Source organism: Triturus cristatus, chromosome 4_2, assembly GCF_964204655.1.
Source record: "Triturus cristatus chromosome 4_2, aTriCri1.1, whole genome shotgun sequence".
NCBI classification, from domain to species: Eukaryota; Metazoa; Chordata; class Amphibia; order Caudata; family Salamandridae; genus Triturus; species Triturus cristatus.
Window position 1 is genome coordinate 51,938,972 of NC_140586.1, and position 18,227 is coordinate 51,957,198.

Consider the following 18,227-nt stretch of genomic DNA (forward strand, 5'->3'; position numbering starts at 1 on the left):
TTCGCTTTTTTTGTGTTGTGATATAGTTAGAACTTCCCCATTCTTTCATTATTCTAATGTTGCTAAAAGGAGTTTGTTCGGGCAGATATACATTTTTATCAGTAAAGCCAACCCGCAACCACTGGAGTACTCTTTAAATCCTGAGTTCGTGCATCTCCTGACCAAACACTCTCAAAATATATTGGCCACCAGTACAGATGACGTGATTCCTACACCTTGTAATCCTCATTAATTTATGTGACATTCCCTGTTGACTGATTATTGTCTCTGTATAATGTGTGCATGATGTAAAGTACTGTGACACCTTACACTGATAATAGTAGCGCTATACAACAAATGAAATGCATATGAGAGAGGGGCTACGGAGAGATGAGGAGCACTGGTGGAGGGTGGCAGTGAAGGAATCCGAGAAGGAGGTCATGGGGTGGAGGAGGTGGGAGCTACAGAGAGATGAGGGGCACCGGTGGAGGGTAGTATTGAGGGAATCCGAGGAGGAGGACAATAGGGGGAGGGGCTAAGGAGAGATGAGGAGCACTGGTGAAGGGTGGCAGTGAAGGAATCCGAGGAGGAGGTCATGGGGTGGAGGGTGGGGGAGTTACAGAGAGATGAGGGGCACCGGTGGAGTGTAGTATTGAGGGAATCCGGGGAGGAGGACAATAGGGGGAGGGGCTATGGAGCGATGAGGGGCATTGTTGGAGGGTGGCAAAGAGGGAATCCAAGGAGGAATCCATGAGATGGAGGGAGGGAGAGGGGGGGCTACGGAGAGGTGAGGGTGGCAGTGAGAGAATTCAAGGAGGAGGTCAATAGGGGGAGGGGCTACGGAGAGATGAGGGGAGCTGGTGGAGGGTGACAGTGAGGGAATCCGAGGAGGAGGTAAATAGGTGGAGGGGCTACAGAGAGATGAGGGGCATTGTTGGAGGGTGGCAAAGAGGGAACTCAAGGAGGAAGTCATGGGGTGGGAGGAGCTACAGAGAGATGAGGGGTACTAGTGGAGGGTGGCAGTGAGGGAATCTGAGGAGGAGGTCATGGGGTGGGGGGCTACGGAGAGATGAGGGACACTGGTGGAGGGTGGTAGTGAGGGAGTCTGAGGAGGCGGTCATGAGGGGAGGGGCTACGGAGAGATGAAGGGCACGGATGAAGGGCACAGATGGAGGGTGGTAGTAAAGGTATCTACGGAGAATGAGGTCGTTGGTGGGGTGCCAAAAAAGACTTTTGCTCCAGCGCTAAAGCCGGCCCTGTCATGGCCTTTCTGTTTTTGGTTATTTAATTAACAGTCTGGTCATTAGGGCAACTGTGGAACATACTTTAAAGTGCATGCTAATTACATTTACTGCTATATTCAGCATTTCAAATTGAAAAGTGATTTTACTAATGTTTTTTCCGGGAACAATGAAAGTGGAACCGTATGGTGGCTGATATGGAGCTGGGGCCCAAGGTCAGCTATGAGATAAGGTGCACTGGAGAGGGGTGGTAGAAAAGTTGATAATCAAGCCTGTAAGGGAGTGCGCTGCAGAGTCAGAGGTCAGGTGGAGGTAGTAATGAAGAGGGATTCTCCCTGAAGGCTCGCACAGAGGGAGCCCGAGTTTTGTCACTTGCCTGATACTCCCACCTCAGAAACCTCCTCTTCCCATCAAATGAACATTACATGGAAAAGAACGCTTTTTGAGAGTGATACTATTTAGAAAGAGATTTGGAAAAAAAGTGCATTTTACTGGGCCTTGTAAGACTAAGAAGAGATAAAGGAGAGCCCGGAAGCAGGCCTGGCTAGATATATAAGAGACAAATCGGGCCCGCAGTGGCCCACTTGAATGCACCCTGGGCCCACCCAAATAAAGTTTCCTGGAGTCGGGCCTGCCGGTAGCTGCTTATGTGCTCATAACTGAAAATAGCAGCTTTTAAGCAAACTGCAGTGCACGTAAGCAGCTCCTTTCTACATTACTGCTACAGTACCTATTAAGTGCCTATACTTTATTGAAGAGTCTTGCACAGCATTTCATTTTGTAGTTGAGCACTTAAATAGCGGACAGTTTTTTAATTTAGTGCTGAAATGTGATAAGTTGTTGTTAGGGACTTAGGGACTTAGGGATGCGTTTCCTCAAGATGGTGAAGGGGAGAAGTAGAGTACATTGCTGTGTGGTAAAATGTAGCATAGGCTGAATGTGCTTTACACCCAATAAAAATACTATGGAGTTTTGAACACACTCTAGAGACTATAGAGCTAGTTTTCGCGTTCTGCACTTAAAATTGGGGCTTCGTCTCCTATTCTCCGCCAAATAACTTTCAGGTTGACTTTTTTTTTTTTTAAACACAAGCCTGATCCAAAGGCATTGGAGTGCTTTGCAAAAGAATCCGATTTATTACACTTTCTTTTTGTTCATATTTTTTCAGGATATTTGCCCAGACTCTCAAAGACACACCTCACTACATCACAATGCAGTAACAGTTTACTTCTCCGAGAACCCCGTGTCCCTCCATTCAGTCGTTGACCAGACACCCCACCCCCCCAGGATATTGTGGCATGGACTAGCAAATTTTACTGCACAAATTTGCTAATTTTGCAGCACAAATGTGCAAATTGTGCGGCTCATTTGTGGAACTTTATTGTGGTATTTTGATCAAAAATAAATGCTCCCAGGGTGCGCCGAGTGCCCTGTGGTCGGCGGGCCCTAATAATTTTTTTAAAAAATGAATGCCCCCAGGGCCCGGCGCATCCCTGTGGGCAGTGGGCCATAATAATTTTTTTTTAAATGATTACCCCCACGACCGGCCAGGTGACCCTTGGGCGACAGGACTTAATCAAAACAAATTTGTGCCCCCAGAGCCTGCCCCGTGCCCTGTGGGCAGCTGACCCTAATCATTTTTCTTTTAAATGCCCAAGGGCCTACTGCGTGCCCAGTGTACCCTAATTATTTACCCCCCATGGCCCGCCGCATGGCCCAAGGGCGGCTAGCCCTAATCATTTAAGATATTGAATTCCCATAGGGCCCTCCGTGTGCCCTGTGGGCAGTGGGCCCAAAACTCGATAAAAACAAATTCCCACCAGGTGCCCCATGGGCGGCGGTCCTGCGGGGCATTATTTTTTATCATGTTTTGGCCTGCGGGGCACAAGGTGGGCTCAGGGGGCATTTTGTTTAATGATTAGGGCCCGTTGCGTGCCCCGTGGGCTGCGGGCCCAAATAATTTAAAACGATTATTGCCCATAGGGCCCGCCACATGTCCTTTGGGCAGCGGGCCCAAACTTTGATAAAAACTAATACCCGGGTGGCACGGCCAGGGGGGCATTAATTTTTTTGGGGTCAAATTTGGGAATTTTGCGTGCACTTTCGTAAAAAGCGCTAGCTTTTTACAAAATTTCAGAATTCGTGATTTTTTTGCGAATTGCGATATCCTGTAGGGTCTGGTTGACACTGCATGGGGCTCCCCAGTGGATAGGATTGGATTACATCTATGATTATAATACCTTCATTGGCTTCCTCCCAATTACTTTCAGGGAGTAAAATGGAAGTACTCCAGAGGCCAGGCTTACATCCCCCTACGCGCCCCAAAAAGATAACATAATGGGGAGCCGCGACCAACAGCCAATAGGTCAAGGGAGCCATAGGTCAAAAAGTTTGGCAACCATTATGGACCCGCCAGCGTTCATATGCTTCCTTGCCCTCTCTAAACAGATGTGTATCTAGGATAGGACATAGTTTTGTTGAGCGCTCTAATGCCGAGGCGTCTTGGCGCTAAGAAGTGAGATGGGGGATTATAGCGGCTAAGGCTAATTTTTAGAGGGTTGGAAACAGCCATGTCTTTATTGCCTTCCTGAAAAGTAGCCTATTAGACATTAGTCTCATGGAAATGGGCAGCTGATTCCACAATTTGGCTGCACAATATGACACACTCCTGCCTTCCCATCTAGCTTTACAGATCTTAGAAATACAAATGAAACCAGCATCTGTAGATCTAAGGTTTCTGGGGGGATATACCAGGAGAAGAGATTCCGAAAATCGTCAGCCCTTCCACCAAATAGTGCCTTATGGACCAAGCATAGTGCTTTGTACTCCGTCCTTTGCTGGATCGGAAGCCAATGCAATGACCTAATAGCAGCAGAAGTGGAATGTCCTCTAGGAATATTTAACAAAAGCCGAGCAGCAGCGTTTTGTATCGATTGTAGTTTTAGCCTCTGGGCTTTATCGATGCCTATAAAAAGTGCATTGCAATAATCTAGCTGCGAGAGGATAAGGGCAACCACTACTGATTTCTTTAGCTCTTGGGGGATAAAAGGAAATATCTTCCTAAGAAGCTTCAATACAAAGAAGTAGGAAGAAGTTACACTGTTAATCTGGCCCGCAAAGTTAAGCTGGTCATCAAAGATAACCCCAAGGTTCTTAACTTTATTAGACGGAACAGGACATTAACCTGCCTCTGTTGGTCACCATGTGGGGTTCCATAAGGATGGACCATTGCCAAACTCCATCATCTCGGTTTTATCAGTATTAATCTTGAGATAGTTAAGACTCATCCATCTCATGATATGAGTCAGGCAGGTATGGAAATTGACAGCAGTGGCCTCAGACTGTTTGGATACAGAGATGACTATCTGCGAGTCATCTGCATGAGAAACCAACGAAAAACCATACTCTCTGATTAGTGCAGCAAGTGGAGCGACGTATACATTGAACAATGTGGTTGACAGTGTAGAACCCTGCGGCACTCCACACAGTATGCAGAATGATTCAGATTGTAGATTTTCCCAATGTATAATTTGCTGCCTAGAGTCCAGGAATGAAGAAAGAAGGGACAGAGACAATTCCCCAATACCCACCGCCCTCAGCCGTCTTACTAACACTGTGTGATTCATGGTGTCGAATGCTGCCGAGCGATCTAAGAGAATGAGGATGGCTCTGCCCCCTCCATCCACCTGTCTGCGAATTTCCTCCGTTGCCATGATCAGGGCGGTCTCGTCGAGTGACGTGATCGGAAGCCATGCTGAGTAGAGTCAAGCCTATTGTTAGTATCTAGTTATTGTATAAGCTCCTGGTTTATTGCCCTTTCAAGGATTTTTGCTGTGACTGGCAGACAATAGATGGGTCGGTAATTGTTCACCTCCGTAGGATCGAGAGTAGTTTTTTTCAGAATTGGTCTTATGCAGGCTGTTTTCCAAACCGACGGGTAAATCCCCGACTCAAGCACTTGGTTTAGGAGAGGGGTTAGGTATGAACTAATCATCCCGGAAGCCAGATGCAAGACCATTGGTGGACATGGGTCTTTTAGAGATCCTGATTTAGTAGAAAGTAATATTTTGTTCACCTCTATTGAGGTGAGGGTACTAAAATTAGTTAATTGGCACTTAAGTCTGGGTCATTTTCTGCGGACTTCATGTTATTGTGGAGATCATCATAGATTAGTTGCAGCTTGGTCTGAAAAAATTTCGCCATTTTGTCTCAAAAGGCTTGGTCTGGTTTATATAAACTGACCTTTTGGGGTTGAGATAGCACTCGAACAGTTTTAAAAAGCTCCTTGGAGGAGTTCTTAGCCGCCTCAAATATTGCGGTATAGTATGTATTTTTAGCTTTTATAATAGCCTCCTTTTAAGATTGGAGTGCTATGTTGTATGCAGCCTTATCTTCTGAGCTATAGTCCGCCCTCCAGATGCGCTCAACTCTTCTACACATAGCTTTTAAGGTCTGGTCCATACCAGGGTAACGTCACCCGGGATATTTTTACTTTAATAATTCTTTCGGGAACCACCTGGTTAACCGCTGTGACAATTCAGTTATTAAACTGGATAGCCGCCTCATTGTTATCCATGACCAACACAGGAGGGCAGATGTTTAAAGCCTGCTCTAATTCTGAACCTTGGACTTTATTCCATGATCTGGTTTTTAAACTAGCAGCTTTATTTATGGTAGGAACATTTGTTTTGATGATGTTGATATTAAAATATATCGGTCTGTAGTCAGTCCAGGAAGGAGCGGAAGTTTTAGCAACCGTGACATCAGGACTATTTGTAAAAATACCATCAAGTGTATGGCCAGCAGAATGGGTGGGTCCGAGCACTAGTTGGGACAGACCATAACCTGCTAAAATGTCCAGTAACCTGCTGGTGTCAGAATTGTTAATAAGTTCTAGCTGGTAATTAAAATAATCTAGAACGATGAGCGATTTAGAGTCTAAGCAGGATTCCAGTAAAGTCTGTAGAGCTAAAGTAAAAGATGCTCTTGGACAAGGTGGTCGGTACAAAAGTATGCCATGGAGGGTGAAGCTGTTGTTGACTTTCAACACGAAGCCCATTGCCTCTGCTGGTAGCTGTGTAATAGCCTCTACGTGCACCTTTATCTGGCTGCGGTATCAGGCAGATACTTTTGTTATTTTACCCAATGTTGGTAAAGATCTTGGCCGAGGGAAACAATGTCGATGTTGAAGAGGAGCAGGGAGAGGAAGAAAACTTTGAATTGCACTTGGTGTGAAGGTTGACGAGGAGAAACCTTTACTTACTGACTTACTGAACCTGTCCTTCTTAAGCTTCTTCAGTAGAATAAGCCATCTCATTGTTTAACCAAAGATTAGCGCCTCTTTGATGCCAATGAAGCTACCAAACCTGCTTTAAAACCGGAAGAAACAATAACATCCACATGCCACAGTCTCAGCGGTGACTCTGAAACAGGGCCGGCTTCAGGGCGGTGCGACCGGTGCCACTGCACCGGGTGCTGGCTTTCTGGGGGCGCCGTGTTTGCAAGTTTATTATGTTTTTGAAGCCCCTGCTGCAGCGTTTCTTTCCTCCGGCAATTACCAGGCCTCACAAAAATTTCAAAATAACTAGTGTGATTAATTATCTTCCTGGAGAGAGATCGGCATTTTGTATAGTTGAGGTTTTGACCTCTGTGAAGTTAGTGCAGAGGGTTAATATGCCTGCTGCAAAGAACTGTACCAAGTTGATTACAGAGTGCATATAATGTGAACAGATCAGCAGGTTACTGCTTTTAAAAGAGACATCCTTTTGTTACTTGCAATTTGTAACTTTAAGTCCTATTATTCAACAGTGAGCTATTAACTTTCATCATAGAACTGCATACACACTGCAAAGTAGAAATCGATTATTATTATTAAAGAAAACTCCCAACTATGCTGTTTCTTTTTCGACTTTGAGTTTGTGCTTCTCCACACCAAGCTCCCTTAAACTATACTGCCTACCAGTATGGATGACATGTGACTCCTACACTTTTAGTCCTTTGGCTTATGTAAACATTTACTATACTCTGATTTAAAACACGTATGATTGATTGTCTCTGTGTAATGTGTGTGTGATGCAAAGTGCTCTGACACCCTACACTGGTATGAGTGGTGCTATATAACTAATTCAATGTATCTGAGAGAGTGTGGTTAATGAGACTGTTAAAGGGTGCTAGTGAGAGAATCCATGGTGGAGGTGGACATTGGGGGGGGGGCGCCAACAAACATTGTCGCACAGGGCGCCACCAGCGCTAAAGCCGGCCCTGCTCTGAAAACACAGTGAGGCCATGGCATGTCTGACTACTGTCTCCCTGCCCCGGGCCGCTATGGGAGAAGCACTACCCTTCCAGGCGTGCTGTGCAGTGGCATAGCTAGACCTACTGCCACCCGGGGCGGACCCTAAGTTTGCCGCACAGTGCAGGTAAGAACGTGGGGGGATGGCGGCAGACGGAAGACTTGTTCTTGGCGGGGGGTCTGGCAGCTGATGGGCGACTTGTTCACGGGGGCGATGGGATGGAGGTAGTCAACAGACACAACTTGCCAACCTCCACTGCCCCCCAAAACAGTCCTGCCCGGGATGGACCCCACCCCTCTAGCAACGCCACTGGTGCTGTGCTCCACCGCTGGTGCCAATCTAGCTTCTCCCAGGTAGTCGTTGCCCTAAGAGTGTACCCTGAGCAGGACCCTGCGCTCCAGCTGCTCCCACACAGTTATGAACCACAGTGGATATCATGAGGCCTATGTGGCTCCCACCCAGGCCTGTTGCCCTCATGTGAGGCCCGTTGCAACGGGGGCTTCAGGTAAAGAGTCAAGCTCCTATCCTATCCAAAGGCTACTGTGGCTGCTCCAGGAAGGTTGTGTCCCCAAGGGGGTCACGCCGCGGTGTTGACGCGCATCACAGTTGTTAATCCACCTGTTTGTAAAGACTGCAGCGGGAGGAGGACAAAACAGCTGTGCCTTCTCACCAATACAGCTGCCCAAAACTGCCCCCATCCCTGGGAACACACACACCTATACAGTATACTTACACTCGCCACAAACCCAAAACAGAGTGACATATCGACACACACACACAGATATACACATCGCAGGTTGTGCAAACAGACAGACATACATACATTGTATTACTCTATATATGTCCTCTCGCTTTTCCTCTTTTCTTCCCTGCCCCTGAGGAGGAATTATTTTCAGGCCTCAATTCCCTCCACCTCATCCCTTCCATTTCAGTCGGTGCATTGGAATTGAGACCCTCCCAGTCAGTCCCTAGGCCATATAGCAGCCTCTACAATCCAGCATCTTAATCACTTAACTCCTACAGGTCAGGCCCTCCAGCCCAGCCCTTTATTCGGTCCTCAGCCGCTCCAGTTTATTCTCGTTTGATTCAGTGTTGCCTCTTCTTCCAGTCTACAGCTCCTCTGGTTCAGCCCCTCCACCTCAGCTACTCTAGTTCAGACCCTTGCCCGGGAGTTCCACGCACAAGCACCGGACGAGGAGCTAACCATTGCAAGAATCATGAAGGAAAGTACGCAATAGAGAGTTATGAACACTGCAGCTCTGTCAAGAATACAAGGAGGACATCTTTTGTTACTCAAAAGGCATTGTTATGAGAATTAAAATCATATAGGTTTGGGTGAGTAAGGCATGTGAGTGCATAGATCTTTTTGGTGAGAACAGCCTGGGAATAGGTAGAGTCTGTGGGTGGGTAGTGGTTATAAGACGGCTCAGCCCAAAAGTGAGTTAGACTCACTGGTGAGTAGGGCCTGCAGTGGCCCAGCCCCAAAAAAATAAGATTGGCTTTCACATGAACAGTAAAAGCCCTTTGTACAAAGCCATTCTTTTATTAATTCCTAGGTAGTTTGAATCTAAGAAATTAAAAAATACCCAATAGACCCCAACAACATGGTGGCCTGCTTGTCATTCAGTTTTTCCAAAAATACTTCTGCAGTACAGCGTTCTCTAACTATGGCGGCCCTTGCTCTGCTAACCATGCTATACATGGGGTTCTGGTTTCTTTTTCCATTGTTCTTTGACACTTCAGCCATTTTGGGCTCCTTCCATCTAGTCTCCTTGAAAAGACGTTCTATCTAGAACTGGTTTATTTTACATACACAACATCTTGGCTACATATCCTTCAGGGAGGCTTCTCATCGACTGTGTTTGTCCCCAGTTAAGGATTCCCAAGTGTCACTTCCCCTGATGTTTTGGAAGTGCTGCTAAGGGACAGATTATCTGCCCTCCAGACCACGTCCTAAGGAGCAAGGAGAAGTCTATCCCGAAAATAGAGCAGGTGAAACTTAAGTCCAAAGACAGAAGATTTTTCTCATACCAAGGACCGGCCTTCTAGAATTCCCTACTAAGCAGTGTCAAGCAAAAAACTCACTTTCCTCATTAAAAAGCACTAAAATGAAATAATTCTACATACTTTTAAGTCCCACAGCAAGAGACCCTTGGTTAGTGTGCTCGTTAGAAGCCTAATCAATCATTCAATCAACAAGTGAATAAAGCTTTACGTGAATAGTGCTTGAAGGTGATCAGTGCCTTTGAGTGAGTAAAGTAGGTAGAGCCTACAGGTTGGCAGAGTCCACTAGTGGGCAGTAGCAGCACATGAGTAGAACAACTGTGTGGGTAGGGCCTTTAAGTGAGTGAGTACGGCGCACAGATGGCTCTAGACTGCTGGTGGATATTGCCTGTGGTGAGTACGCTTGGTGAGTAAGTGAAGCCAGTAGGCTAGCATCAACTGTGGTACTTACAGTACGTGGATGAGTAAAGCCTGCCAGTGGGCAATGCCCATCGGTGAGTAGTCCCATGAGTGATTACAGCTCTCAGGTGGCTGGAACTGATTCTGTTGATAAGTGGAGTCAATGGGTAGGCAGAACCAGTTAGTAGGTCGAGTACTTCAATGGTTAGTAGAAACTGAGGGGGATTAGAGGACAAAAGTGGATAGAGGACACCAGTGAGTATCGGAATGTGCTGCAAATCAGAGCGAAGTGTCATGAGTCATTAGTGCCTGCAGGTAAGTACAGCCACGGGTGGGTATAAGCTATGTGTGTGTCATCCACATGTGAGTAGTTTGTATGTGAGTAGTGCCTAAGAGCGGATGGTCATTGCGGCTCCTCTACGTGTATTTCGGTGGTGGTTAGAGCCCACCAGTGGGCTGTTTCAAACATAATTGTGCCGCTGCGTGGATCCCTTGAGTTGTAGTTTTGCAGGTAGGGTAGACAACTTGAGCTCGCACCTTACAGGTTCTCGTGCTCTGACAGTACTCTGGTTTGAGGACATCCCATAATAGGGCCGGTAGCGTAGCAAGTATGGCAGGGGCCCTGATGCACGCAAGCAAAATGGCCCCTTTGAATGCTGTTGGGGTATTCAAATGCAGCAATTATCAGGGTTCCGTGGCACCCTCAGGCTGTGGGCTCCGGTACCACTGTACCTGCTGCACCAACGGTAGCAAGGATCTTGAATTGGGCTCAAGGCTGTTTCTCAGGTGCCTCTGCAGCTGCGTGTAGCTCTGTGTCATCAGCATGGACCCCGCTCTGTCGTGCAGTTGGTACTTTGCCAGGATACTTTTGATTCATTTTTGACCTTGGAGGTCACCTTGTACTTCCGCGCGCCTGGCAGTTAGGACACGTAAACAAGGCCCAGCACACCTGCGGCTCACCTGAGCCCGGCTGGGGAGGCCGCGCTGGCGCAGGCGCGCGCCCCGGCTCTGTGTCCCAAGGGCGTTCCGGCACCCACGGAGCGCCTGGTATTCCGGCACCGCCTCACCCGGCAGATAAGGCCTCGCCGCCAGTCACCCGATAAGGCACGCTGTCCGATAAGGCCTTATCACCGCTTGGCTGTGAGAGGCCGGGTTAACCACTTGTGGGGCCTGGAACAGTATAGAAATCCCCACGCCCCAATAAACCAGCTCTGACATCAGCCTCTGCCCCAGTGACAGTTTAGCTCGAGTGACAATTAATGAAAAGCAATAGCATACGCAATAAGACACGAGTCACTTATTTCATTGCATCGAAAAGGACTCGGGCAAACGTAATTTATTTCAATGATTCAACAAGGATTTTGGCAAAAAATACTCACTTTTGTCTATTAAGAATAAGGCTCCCTGTTTTCCGTTTTTACTGATTTTTACAGATAAATACAGACAGAAAAACATTTATTTTCCTGTCTGTATTTATTTTTAAATGTGGATAAAAACGGAAATAGGGTTGTTTTTGAGTCAATCTAAATGCTGTCTATCATGACTGCCAGGCCAACTGCTGTCCGGATTGACAGCAAGGGGATTAAAAAAATATAGGGATTTTAATAAAGAGCCTCAAACAGCAGTAGATTTGCACAAGTTCGATACTAAAATTTACATATTTTCTTAGATGTGCATATTTTACCACCTGAGTTGGTATATATTCTTGAAACCTGTCAGGCGTTCAGGCACGAATGAACATTAATTAGTTCAATAAATGCAGAAATATACACATTTCAGCTTCAGTTTTCCACAAAACCTAAAATAAATATGGATAAATACAGGTAAAATTAGCAAAAAGTAAATATGGATAAATACAGTCGGAAATGACAAAAATATAAATACCATAGAACCGGGAGCCCTAATTAAGAAGGACTCATGCCGAACATCACCTCAGGATAGAGCAGTAGTCCCTGTTATCGCCCTGGAGGTGCTTGACAAAGATATTCTTCAAACTATCCACAGACTTGGACACATTTTATCATCACAACTAGGCCCTCATTACCAGTGGGACTTAATTCTAATGAGGCTAGTAACAGGACCCATGAGAAGTATGAGATCTGCCAGAGCACCACAGTATAATGTTACCAGGAGATTTTGGTTGCTGAGAGCAGCTATAATCTCTGGATAGCACTTCAGGGTAAAATGAGGAATTACCTGGGGTATAGATAGAAATTATTCTTTTCAATGGGGAACCTCAGTGTCCCACCTATAATCCCTGTAAACTCTGCCCACTCTCCCCCCCGCCCGCAGTTAGCTGCACCCCACGTACCAGTCACTTTCTGAGCGTGGATTTAAATCCGAGGACCATATAGTGGGGCCCTTACTAGTAGATGCAACTTGTAGAGTTGGGCTGAGGCCAACTTTGTCAAGGTTCCTAGTAAAACTTCACAAAGTTGGTGAGTTTTAACCCCTTCAGTGCCCGCCCCTTTCCCCGCCCTGTGCCGGCGCTTTCATTAGCGGGCGGGGTCTATGACGAGCTGGACTCGTCATGGGCACAGCGCAACCGCGGCCCATGACGAGTCCAGCTCGTCATGGGCACTGAAGGGGTTAAATAAAAGATGTTGGGATGGAAAGGTCCATGTGTGGCTCTGAAGAGGTGTGTCCCCTGAATATCGAAGATAGAATATCATGTCATGGAAATATCAAGGGCAAAATATCAAAACTGAAATATTGAAATGTACAGATAGCTAGATAGATATAACTTCATGGTACATAGATGCAGAGTTAGGAATAGTACATCTATACTTAGTAAATATGTACTACCCTTTCAAAATTTTGGTCTGCGATACTTTGTCCAAACTATTCTTATATGACAGTATTTTTGTCTAAGATATTCAGCAGTACAGTCTCCGGAGAGCCTGCGCACCTTCCTGGGGTTCATCATAGCAAGCTCTGCTGGGTTTTGCAACTCAGCTCAGCTCTGGCTCAAGGAGTTGCCTAGCTTGCTGTCATGGCCCGGGAGGATTCTGGCCCACACCGCTCATCCCCTAATTCAAACCTCTTCTTCTAAATTCTTGTCAATAAATAGGTGCAAACTGCAGTCAATTAATATGTGTCTCCCAAGGGAAATGAAGCCCTTCTTCCCTCCGACTTCCAGAAATTAGCGCTAGCCCTTCTTCGAGCCCTCACAATTGGTATAACACCCTTCCTAGTGACCATGCTGATGCTTAGCTCGGTAGGCAAAAACCATTGAGCATCCCTACCCTAGGGTGGTAAAAAGCGCCAGAAAAAGTGATCACTTCCAACCACACTTAAGAAGATGACCTTGTTCGGATATTCTTTCCATCACACTTTCCATTACTTGATGCAAGGCTTCCACAAGCATAAAAACAGGACTTCCTTAATGAGAAAATGGCGATCACCGGTGGTGCCCATCTTGCTAGGGGTCAAACACTAGCTAGGCTAGCAATCAAATAATTGCACAGACAGGAAACTCGCAGACCAGTGTTCTCCATTTATGGCTATTAGACAACAAATCAGTCCAGCTCCGATTCAGAAAGAATTGAGAACCACCCACTTTGAGTGCTATAACCCACCTATCAGAGGTGTAGCTTCCAGTGGCGCAAAGGTGCAGTGGCACAGGGGCCCAAAATCCAGAGGTGCCACTGAACCCTGATTATTGCACCAATGTATAATTCAAGCAGCAGCAGGGGGCATTTTCTTCTTTGAATTTGGGCCCATGACACACTGGCTACACCACCCACCATCTAGCCTATGCACAGTCTAAGTTATTGACCCCCCCGCCATTTTCGCCCTCAGAAAAGCTAGCCAGACATTCATGTCGAAATTCAGACTTCGACAGCGCTCTCCACTCTCAAACGCCTCTGTCTGTACCTGAGCCCTCACGCTTGTGTTCTCTCCCGTCTGCTAAATGTGACTCTTTCGCAAATAGGGGCCATCCATTTGAGGGACAAGAAACAGTTCTCTTTACCCAGTCCTGCATGACTAACAATCACCAAAAGTAAGTAGTCTAGAATGTTGTTTTGTTTGATGATCCCATTTGGGGTTTTGAGATGTAATGTGACATCAGTTACTGGATGACCCACTTGAGGCCCGTGACTGGGACATGTTCTGCCGTGGCTCAGTCCTCCCTTCTCTATAGCAAATGAAGCCCAAATGGTTTCCTTAGCAAAATCACCCTGAACTTCTGTACTTGTGTTTCTAGCAATATCTTCTCTGTAGATATGAAATGAAATGACATTTATAAAGTGCTCTGCTACCCAATCCTGGGTGTCCTGTCACTGAAAGAGGTCTCTAGAAGAAAAAACAGGTAAGTATACATTACAAGCTGACGTTATGAGTTTTGAGAAGTTTCCTGAAAGCTGAGTGAGATACAGTAGAGTGGAGCGTGGGGTGCAGGTCCTTCCATAATTTAACCGTGCACTATTGGAAAGTGCAGTCATTGTTTCTAGAATGGATGATGTGGGGAATAACAAGGTGATTGGCAGATATGGGCGCAAAGTTCTTGTTGAAGTGTATCTGCAGAAAGGTTTCTGTAACTAGATTGGCCACTACGATGAATAGCTTTATGACAGAGCCAAAGGTCCTGGAAGTGGCATCGCTTCCAATAGGAAGCCACAGTAAAGGAGCTAGATGGGGGATGATATGATAACATTTTCGAAGATTGAGACTAACAGGGGCTGCTGTATTCTGAACCACTTGTAGTCAGTTAAGAAGAGATTTCGGGAGAGCATTGCAGTAGTCCAGTCTAGATAAAATGAAAGCTTGAATTACATTTTATCTGTAATCTGCAGGAAAGAAAGGGAAGATCTTTTTCAAAGAGCAAAGACGTAGGAAACAGAATGGCACTAGATTAGAAAAGTGGTGCTCTACAGTGAGATTGGACTCAGTGACTACTAGATTTTAATCAAAGGTGGAGAAAATCATATTGGCCTAATTCAGAAGGCCACCAGATTGTGTTCCATGTGGGGGACAGACCAAAGATGAGGATCTCTGCTGTTGAGCTGAGCCTACCAGACACCACAAGCTCTATCGCTGTAAAAGACCTATTGTGAGCTTACCAAGATCTTACAGTGGGCTTAAAGCCTGCCTATTGCTTACCATTGGTTGACTTTATTGTCACTCTCATTTATTTTTTTCATATTCAATGACTTTCCTTGTTTTTTTTTTTTTGAAAAACCTTTATTTAAAAATCAGGACACAGCTATTCAGCCGACAACCCGGAGGTTCGGCAGCATCGATAATTAGAAACAGTGATGCGTCCCCAGTAAAGTACAAAGAGAAGTGCAAAGGTTCAATTTTAAACAAACACAAAAAGCACAGCAAACCCCAGCAAGGCAAGAACACTAAAAACCATGGTGAGAGCCCCCAGGGGAGGCCGGACCCCACTCATCTACCAGTTACAAGATAGTGTAAGGAGGAAGAGGGGGGACAGCAGAGGCCCAAATAGTTCATAAACCAGACTGTGCTGGAAAGAAGGTCAGGGGGAAAGCTGTTCCTCAGGCGGTTCCAGATCAGGGGCAAGACATATTCCCCCCCTGTATTGATTCCACCGCCCCCAGATGGCGTGCCACTTCCGGGGGCGGCCTCTAGAGCAATAGACTGTCTTCTCCCTAAACATGCTCCAGTCCATGTTCTCTTTCCACGCAGTCAGTGTGGGGGGCCCCGAGGAGCCCCACAATCGCGCGATATCCCTCTTAGCGACCATGTTACCCAGGGTCACCCATTGGGTCCGCGCCTCATCGAGGTCAGTGGGCCCCCAGATATTCAGGAGACAGCACCGCGCCTCCGGCTGCAGAGCAATGCCTGTCACCTCCCCCATTACTGCATGGACTCCCCTCCAGAATTCCACAATGACATCACACTCCCAAATGATGTGCAGGAAAGTACCCACCATACCACACCCCCTCCTGCACAGGCCGTCCTCCGAGAACCCCATGTGGACCAGCCTTGGCCCCGTCACATACACTCGGTGCAGTATTTTAAGCTGCACCAGCCTCAGACGCGACGGGATCGCAACCTCCTTAGGAGAAGAAACAGCTGACTGCCAATCCTCATCATCTAACTCGAGGCCATCCCTAGTCCACTGGTCCCTCAGCCCCAGAAGCATGTCCGCCCGGACGTTTATCAGTTTCTTATATATGAGCGAGATCGTGCTCTCGGGCATATGGCCATCAAGGACCCGGTCCTCCAAGGGAGAGGACTCAGGCACCTTCTCACCCTCCACGAGGACTGATCAGAGGGCGTGGCGCATCTGAATATATCTGAAATACTCGGAGGGCCCCAGCTCATACTCAGTCTGCAACTCCTCAAAGGACTTCACCTTCCCCTTATGCAGCACATCACCCACCCTGGAGATGCCAATCAGGTCCCACTTATCAAAGCCTTTTGAATGCCAAAGCCTTCCCAATCTCTCCGATTCAAACAACGGGGTAGCGAGGGTGAGCTTATCCTTCCAGCCCAGCGAGTCAGTTGCCATCTTCCACACCCGCACTGACACATCGGTGGGCCCCGTGAGGGACGAGTCTAGGGATCGCGAGTACAACGCCCTGTAATAGTTACCACCACGCAGCAACCACCTGTCCATGGCATACCCAGGGCTGAGGGCAGGGCCATAAAGCCCATGATTGATCGCGCTCAGCTGTGTGGCCCAATAGTACCGACGGATATCTGGGAGAATGACTTTCCTTGTTAATCTCATGTTTGTCTCTTACGTGCCAGCTATATAGCCTTGTTACTCGTGTCCTTCAACTGCTCATTTAAAGAGATCCTGTAAAAGTTATAGGTTGCTGTCCAGACTCAGAATTAATTGAGTATTATAAGGATAAGTAAAAATAAAAATCAGTAAAGCCATGTAAGGACATACCTGGGATAGTTGTTTGGTGGCTTGTGCTCGTGGTATTAATGTATGATAGTGATGGATACACAGGAGCGTTAATGCTGTCAGGTGCACCAGTCAGTAATAGTTTTTCTAGAACTAGTCCTGGAGCATAGACACTAGGAAGGCATTGCCTTTTCGGATTTTATACACTACGCTTTTTTAATGGTAGAATTTTTCTGAACTAGTTAATTAAAACCATATAGCAATCTGGTAAAGATAATAAATAGGGATGGGCGTCAACTTCACCTCCGCTGGCGGAGTTTTGCCACTCTATGCTCCACTTGGCACACGGAGTTCGGCAAAAACTCTGCCTTCTGCCGATGGAGCACAGTTTACCGGCACGCACCGCTCACCCCTAATAATAAATTAGCTTTTAGTACAATATTTTGCAATTATATGAAAACCCCAATAGGTTAAATATGAGCAATATTGTTTATAAGTGAAAATACGTATAATTGTAATGATGTGCTTGTTGCTCTTTTTATGAGTGCTTGTTCTAATAAGATGTGTTACACACTTTACACATTTTGGGATTGTTTTATTGATGAACAAAAAAAAACCTTGATTTTGAGGCTTTTTATATTTCGTACACATATGTGTTAAGTCCTGTATATGTCACTAATTTTTATGAAGAGTTTTAATTGATTTGTATTTCAAGAATGTTTTGTTTTGTGCATTTTATTGTTTTGTTAACCAGAGTGTTGATTTAAACGTTAATAAAATAAATATTGAAATATAAACAAAAATCTCGAAACATATTTTTATTCTAGTCAAGCATAACTAAAATCAGGTGAGGTTGACCACTTGCTATCTTCTACTATGGCTTCAGATTCTTGGAAGGTCCTGGGGAAAGATGCCCAGTCAGTCGCTGACCTCAGAGTCCCCGAGGATCCTGGTGGACCATGCTATGATGAAGACCTGGAGCAGATACAAGATGACATACTCCGCCGCATCAACACCACCGCACCACTTCCAGAGGGGGTCCTGGATAGGGCTCACTTAACAACCCTGCTGCTTCTCTCAGACTGTGGCACAGGGTTAAGCCAGGCAGGCTCTGCTGGGGACCAGGAACTGAGAAAGGTAAGACACAGGGTTATGTTAACTGATCAGAGCAAATTCTACGTGGCAAAAGCCAGCGTCATTGTTCACAAAAGCCCTCAGCATTGTGAGGAGTGGAAAGACCTGGGGTCCAAATTTACTTATTAATTTGTGAGTTTTATATAGTGTGAACATGACCCGAAGGTATCAAGAGTGCTTTACAGAGTAAGCACAACAGTAATAACATGAGGTACATAATCATTGCAATAACACACGACCAGTAGACATCCTGCATATCTATACACACAACTGCACCAACAGATCATAGACTTACTGAACACTGTGCTATACAGAGCTTCATGTTACTTGACAACTCCTATCGTGCAGTGA

At 46.2% G+C, this 18,227-nt stretch overlaps 1 protein-coding gene across 1 annotated transcript in view; it reads left to right on the forward strand.

Moving 5' to 3' along the window:
* Nucleotides 1-18,227, forward strand: part of LOC146832948 (uncharacterized) — a 209,177-nt gene that overhangs the window by 33,442 nt on the left and 157,508 nt on the right. Inside the window, exon 8 of the mRNA XM_085600029.1 lies at nucleotides 17,629-17,879. Within this exon, the coding sequence (XP_085456155.1) occupies nucleotides 17,629-17,879 (251 nt within the window). The remainder of the gene's footprint in view (nucleotides 1-17,628; nucleotides 17,880-18,227) is intronic.